Below are 6,735 nucleotides of genomic sequence, written 5' to 3'. Positions count from 1 at the left end.
AAAAATATTATGCGTGGTTAGTAAGTTTTTGGGAAAAAAATGTAGCTGAAATAAGGCCATTTTGAGTAATCAGTCTTGTAGGCTATAATATGTACTTCACAATTATGTGAAAATCATTCTGCTTAATCATTCACAGAAAACAATATATTAATTTAAATTCATTTAAATCGATACAGCCGGCCCCAGAGGGTTAATCTTGAAACTTTTGAAAATTTTTATTGTGACCATATTTTTGGCCATATCGCTCAGCCCTAATCTTGAATACATTTTCAGCAAATTTTAATTTTTGGGTGAAAAACTGTTCCTTTTAAAGCGATAATTCACCACAGAAATAGCACTTTTTAATCACAGACTTCTAGTTCTGAGTGAACAAAATAAAAGTTATAAAACCCAAAAATATTATTAATTAAGATTCTGGTTTGCTAAAATAATGATTTGGTATATTACCCGTCACAAAAATCACTGGCCTAATGTCTGCCACATTTTTGCATGCAGCGCTTTTTTCCATTTGAACATTTTACACAAAGGAAACATGCTGTTGTTTTCACACAAGCTACTGTGCAGTTAAATTGCTATTGGTTTCACTTTTCACTCTTTCGCTTATATCATAACTGCATGAATTATTTAATTAAAATGTGTTATTTATTTAATGATTTAGTGTAATAATACACGTGTCGACAGTGCTGCTGATCTGTTGTGACACGGTTACTTAATTCTCAATGTTTTGTCCTGATTAACTCATTCTAGCAAAATTAAAGAACATTGACAGAGCATCATCATCAGACTAGCGTGACAAGATTATTATTCAGTCCTGTATTTTTGACCCCTTTCACGTGTCCAGATTTGACACTAGTGCAATGACAAATTTCACAGAAACCCTACACGACGATACTTTCCTGTTATCCTTGACTTGTCATATCAAATAATTACATAATTTAGCTAATATCTCTGTGAAGCAACAACTTAGATAACTGTAAATGTTCATTTTTTAGAAGTAACCTCAATAACTCTGTGTATGTCATGCTGCAGAGTGATTAATCATGGCGCAAGTTATTCCATTATGAACAGTGAACAAAGACAATACTTCCCTTTTTTTGAGGACATAAAAAGCAACAGCGGCCCAAGAGCAGCAAACGGTTTGTGGAATCTGATAGCACACAGGATCCCTCAGGAAACATGCACCTGTCCTCAGCATCTCAACAAATGATCTGCTTGTTTTCATTGGTTATATTCCTGTGTGCTTTTACATCAGGAGGTGAGTGTCCTTTGACTACTGCACTACCACACACAAATTGATATTTGCACTAAACACTTATGGAAAATTGTTCAGTTTATTTAGAACAAAAAATCTTTTTCTTATCATATTGGAAAAATTATGTTTTAAACCATAAACCTAATGAAATGATTTAGATTATGCTTAAAACAAGGGGAAAAGTATTGGCCAGTGGATTAAGAATACTCTGCTTAAGATATATTCTCTCAAAACAAGTCTTAACAGCTTATGCAATTTTGCTTTATTTGCAGTGTTACGCTTTGAGAGCTTTGTTCTCATCAACCTAAAATGGGAAAAACTTTTATTTATGGATGTTTTTCTGTCTGCTTGCAGAGATCTCTCATGACCCTAAAAGGCCAACTTGCTGCAAGGAGGAGATGCTCACGGATAAAGAGCCATTGATCAAAATCACAAATTGCTACATCCTTCCAGCAACAAGCAAATGTCTTGAAGCTGTAGTGTAAGTCAGTCCATTTAAAAAAATCATCTGCCTGTCAACTCTCTTCTTTGTCAAAGAGCATTTAATTTGTCAATATGTGCAATCTAAATGCATTTCACCCTTTCATCCTTACAGGTTCGTTGATAAAAATAACTGGTTGCACTGCATTGATCCCAAGGCTCCATGGCTCAGTAAAAGGAGAAATCGTCTAAGAAAGGTTAGAGTTTACAGATTATGATGAGAGTGTGTAAGGAGTAATGCAAAACAGTTGAACTGAATAAAATATGACAGCCTCTGCATGGTTTATACAAACACAATGTACAATGTACTGTATATTGATATATAAAAGGCTACTTCCTAACCTGTTTTTCTTCTGTTCTAATTCAACAGAATCATGTGATATGTAAAGATTATACTAAATCTGAAGATACAGACATGAAGACCAAACATCTGTGAACTTCAACCAGAACTTGGTCTTCACCAGCCACACCAGCAAGGCTTCTTTTCCATCTCTGTTGGCCAGACAAGCTACACTGTACTACACAATTCTGCTCTAAACTGTAAATACACATGGCTCTTCTATGCTGTAAAAATGTTGAACGTATTGCACAAAGGAAACAACCTGCGGTTCGCTTTCACACTTAGCTGCTGTGCAGTCTAAGTATGGTTATGCCTTTGTTTTTTCCTAGTTTTATTTATAATGTTTAATTTATAAATTATTTTCTTTTTAGAATTTAATGTATTATGCATTTGCTATAAGTACTGTTTTTTGTTTGTTTAATATATTTAATTTGTTTTTAATTTAACAGAGTATATATTTATTTTCCTATTATGACTTGTATAATATTATTTCTCTTTTTTCTCTAACTTATGACAAACATCAGTTAAAGTGCTTTAAGGTTATTGGATGCAATAACAAAGAGAAACTTTAATAAACACTTTACTAAATATTGGTCTTCTGGAATCATATTTTTCTAAAAATCAATTTAATAGAATATAACTAATGTAAGTTTATTTCTCCTGTGACTGTATTAACCTTTGATTAAAGGCCCGAGGCCTACAGGAATGAGGAGGAATGAGGTTAGCGACATCTTACAAAATGATTTGAAACCATCAGAACATCTAAGGAGGGTCTTTGTGGGTTTCACAAGTATATTCTCACACAGATTTAACCTAGAGGTCACAGTAGAGATGAGATGAACACACACACACAAACACACTCACACCCTATGACTGTCTGATGAAACAACGTCAGTCATATGTTCCGTTTCTCTATAACACGCTAATGATGGGAACTGTGCATCATCTTCCTCCAGACTAATAACAGTCAGACATGTCTAAGAATTTGCCTATGTAGGAAATGTTTAGTCTAATGCTGAGAACTCTCAGTCAAGTCGTGTCCATTAATTTCAGAAATTAATTAGTCAGAAATTAAGAAAATAATAATAAAAAAAGCAAAGAAGGCTGTGAAAATAAATATATTTAACCCTTTGGTCTTTAATTAAAAAATTTACAAAAAAATCTAACCTTTTTAAATACTTTTACACATTAAATACTTTTTTTTTCTCCAATTCATTGTGGGCACAATTATTGGCCCCTTTTTACGGAATCCTATTTGCAACCTCCATTTGCCAAGATAACTGCTCTGAGCCTTCTTCCATAATGCAAGATTAGTTTTTAGGAATTTCCTAACAAGATTTTGGAGACCATTCTTCCATACAGAATCTCTCCAGGTCCATGTTGGTGCCTCTATTCTTCTGTTCAAACTACTCATTTTCTGCATGGTTCAGGTCAGGGACTGGGATGGCCATGGCAGAACCTTCTTTTTGTGCTCACTGGCCCATTTTTGTGTTGATTTTGATGTTTGTTTTGGGTTAATTGTCCTGATGGAAGATCCAACCAATGCTTATTATAAGATTTCTTGCAGAGTCAGTCAGATTTAGATTTTTTTTAATCTGCTGGCATTTAACAACCTAGCTAAGACAGAACTGCTTGTGGTTTCAGCTAACCCATCGCTTCATCACAATCTCACCTTCCAGTTAGGCTCATCTACCATAACTCCTTCAAAAACAGCCAGAAACCTTGGAGTTGTGATTGATGATAAGCTGAATTTCTCAGACCACATTGCTAAAACTGCCCGGTCCTGCAGATTTGCATTATACAATATTAAGAAGATCAGGCCGTTTCTCTCGGAACATGCAACACAACTCCTTGTTCAGGCTCTTGTTCTGTCCAGACTTGACTATTGCAATGCTCTCTTGGCAGGTCTTCCAGCCAATTCTATTAAACCTCTACAATTAATCCAAAATGCCGCTGCAAGATTAATCTTTAATGAGCCGAAAAGATCACACGTCACGCCTCTGTTCATCAATTTGCACTGGCTACCAATAGCTGCTCGCATTAAATTCAAGGCATTAATGTTTGCCTACAGAACCACCACTGGCTCTGCACCCATTTACCTAAATTCATTAATTCAGACTTATATGCCCTCTAGACGCTTGCATTCTTCAAGTGAACGATGCATTATTGTACCATCCCAAAGACACACAAAAACACTTTCACAGACTTTTTCATTAACTGTTCCCATCAGGTGGAATGACCTGCCCAACTCAATCTGTGTAGCCCAAACCTTACCCATCTTCAAGAAACGGCTAAAAACTCATCTGTTCCATCTTTACTTGACCCTCTAACTCTAGTACTCTCTATTCTAATTTTATTTTATATATGTCTTTTTATTAAAAAATAAATAAATAAAAATTAATAATAATAATATTTATCTGTACTGCGTTAGGCTAACTGAGACTTGTAATAGCACTTGCATGTTATTGCTCTTTTGTTGGTTTTGATTGCTTCTTATGTCCTCATTTGTAAGTCGTTTTGGATAAAAGCGTCTGCTAAATGACTAAATAAATAAAATAAATAAATAATAAATAAATTTGACAGAATCTATGATACTATGTATCTGAAGATATCCAGGACCTCCAGCAGAAAAATACACACAACATTAATGAATCAGTAGTATATAACTGTGGGCATGGTGTACTTTTTTACCCTTGTGTATCCCTTTAAACCCTTCTTGTGTGGGCCTAAAACCTCTTTTTTTATTTTCATCTGACCATAGAAGCCAGTCCCATTTGAAGTTCTAGTCGTGTTGGACAACTGAATATACTGAAGTTTGTTTTTAGATGACAGCAGAGGATTTTCCCAAATAATGTGTGGTGATTTTGATGTGACGATTTTATTGATCGATTGACTGATTGACTGATTGATCGATTGACTGATTGGTCGGTCGGTCGGTCGGTCGATTGGTCGATTGATTGATTGATTGAGGCTTTTTAACTCAAAAACTCTAATCTCTGCAATTTTCCAGCTGTGATCGTTGGAGAGTCTTTAGCCACTCAAACTCTCCTCCTCACTGTGCATTAGGATTTCATAGACACACGTCCTCTTCCAGGCAGATTTGTAGCATCTTTAGTTCCTTGGAACTTCTTAAAGGGGTGGTTGACTGTTTTTTTTCTAGGATTGATTGTGTTTATGGGGTGCAGTCAAACATGTGTTCATGCTTAGTTTTTTTTTTTTTTTTTTTTTTTTTTAAACGCTTATTTAACGCTTATTTATGTGAAAAAAAATAGTTTTTCACATAATTTACCTTTACTCCACACCTCTCTGTCCCTTCTCTGAGAAACACCCTGATTATTTCCTGGTTTTATGAAGCCCCTCAGAAAACGTAAAGGGCTCTGATTGGTTAGCTGGTCCAGTGTTGTGATTCGCTAAACCGCCTCTACTGTCCCGCCCCTCAGCTCAGCGGCATGTGCTCCGATTGTATTGTAAACAATGGCGTCGTCTATATTGCTTGTCAATTTGAGCCCAACTGAGATGCAGAGGATATTAGTGAAGAGGATCTCGCAGAACCTGTGCAAGCACGGCTTTTAATGGTATGTTTGTTTGTTGTTGTCATACTTTTAGATACGCTGTTATTTGTAAATGCTACTATGTTAGCTTTTAATATAAGGTTTTATCCCAATTAAAGCCTTAATACAGCACGGCAACCACACGCGCGTCCATGTGTGAAAATAGGTGTATTATAGCTGATCTGACGATCTGAATGAGAGAGAGAGATGCAGAGCAGCAGCGCTTCTTTAAAACATATAATTTTGAAACTTGTCAATCCATTAGAATCGTTAGAAGACAGAATCGTAATTCAAATATGAATAGATTTTTACGTGCACCCCTAGTTTTCTCTTCCTCTTCTCTAAAGCAGCGCAGCATGGCCTCACCCCCTTTCCTGCGTGTTCCCGGGGGCGGGGTTTATCTGGGTCTGTGACATACCAGACCCGGGAAGTAACTCGTTGTAGTCCCTTACCAGTCGTTTTTGTGGGCATTAAACTGCCAGAATTTTAAAACAGGATATCTCCTCTAAGTTTCAGTGTCATAACTTTGCAGATATTGTTTATGCTCAAACAGCAACATTACACATTAACTAACGTTAAAAAAGTGAAATCGCAATCAACCACTCCTTTAATTATTGCCGTGATGGTGGAAATTGGAATTTTCAATGCTTTCAATGCCATTTTCTATTTAGTGAAGCTCAGCAATCTTTTGCTGCACATCAGGGCCTGTATTCTTAAAGCTTCTAAGAAATTCTCAGAGAGATCATAATTTAGTTAAAAAAACTAGGAACCTTAGCTTAAGAGTGATACAGGACCAACCTGAGAGCAACTCTGAGCAAGGAAAAGACAAAAACTTTCATCTTAGTGAGGAGAGGGGGCTGAACCTGTTGCTATGTATGACACATTCTTTTGAAGACTGTGATTGGTCGTTCAGGGGGGGGGGGGCACTATTAAATAGGGTCTGGGTCTTTTTTTTTTCTTCCAATTTTACCCTAATCACTCACACACACACACACACACACACACACAGAGATAGATAGATAGATAGATAGATAGATAGATAGATAGATAGATAGATAGATAGATAGATAGATAGATAGATAGATAGATAGATAGATGATAGATAGATAGAT

The 6,735-nt window shown here is 36.0% G+C and overlaps 1 protein-coding gene across 1 annotated transcript; it reads left to right on the top strand.

Annotated features, from left to right (window-relative positions):
* Window positions 1–1,137: 1,137 nt before the first annotated feature.
* Window positions 1,138–2,657, top strand: LOC306862943 (uncharacterized protein). Its single transcript, XM_079406052.1, has 4 exons — window positions 1,138–1,255; window positions 1,607–1,733; window positions 1,848–1,929; window positions 2,103–2,657. The coding sequence occupies exons 1-4, from the start codon at window positions 1,177–1,179 to the stop codon at window positions 2,166–2,168; spliced, it is 354 nt and encodes a 117-aa protein (XP_079262178.1). The 5' UTR covers window positions 1,138–1,176; the 3' UTR covers window positions 2,169–2,657.
* The last annotated feature ends 4,078 nt before the right edge of the window (window positions 2,658–6,735 follow it).

The sequence above is a fragment of the Barbus barbus genome (assembly GCF_936440315.1).
Source record: "Barbus barbus genome assembly, chromosome: 44".
Classification (NCBI taxonomy): domain Eukaryota; kingdom Metazoa; phylum Chordata; class Actinopteri; order Cypriniformes; family Cyprinidae; genus Barbus; species Barbus barbus.
This window is presented reverse-complemented; position numbering and strand designations above follow the sequence as displayed.

Excerpts from the sequence above, each read along its gene's own strand:
- LOC306862943 (XM_079406052.1), top strand. The coding sequence starts at position 1,177 with ATGCACCTGTCCTCAGCATCTCAACAAATGATCTGCTTGTTTTCATTG. Across the intron at positions 1,256-1,606 it reads GTGTGCTTTTACATCAGGAG|AGATCTCTCATGACCCTAAA; the intron begins GTGAGTGTCCTT and ends GTCTGCTTGCAG. Across the intron at positions 1,930-2,102 it reads GGAGAAATCGTCTAAGAAAG|AATCATGTGATATGTAAAGA; the intron begins GTTAGAGTTTAC and ends CTAATTCAACAG.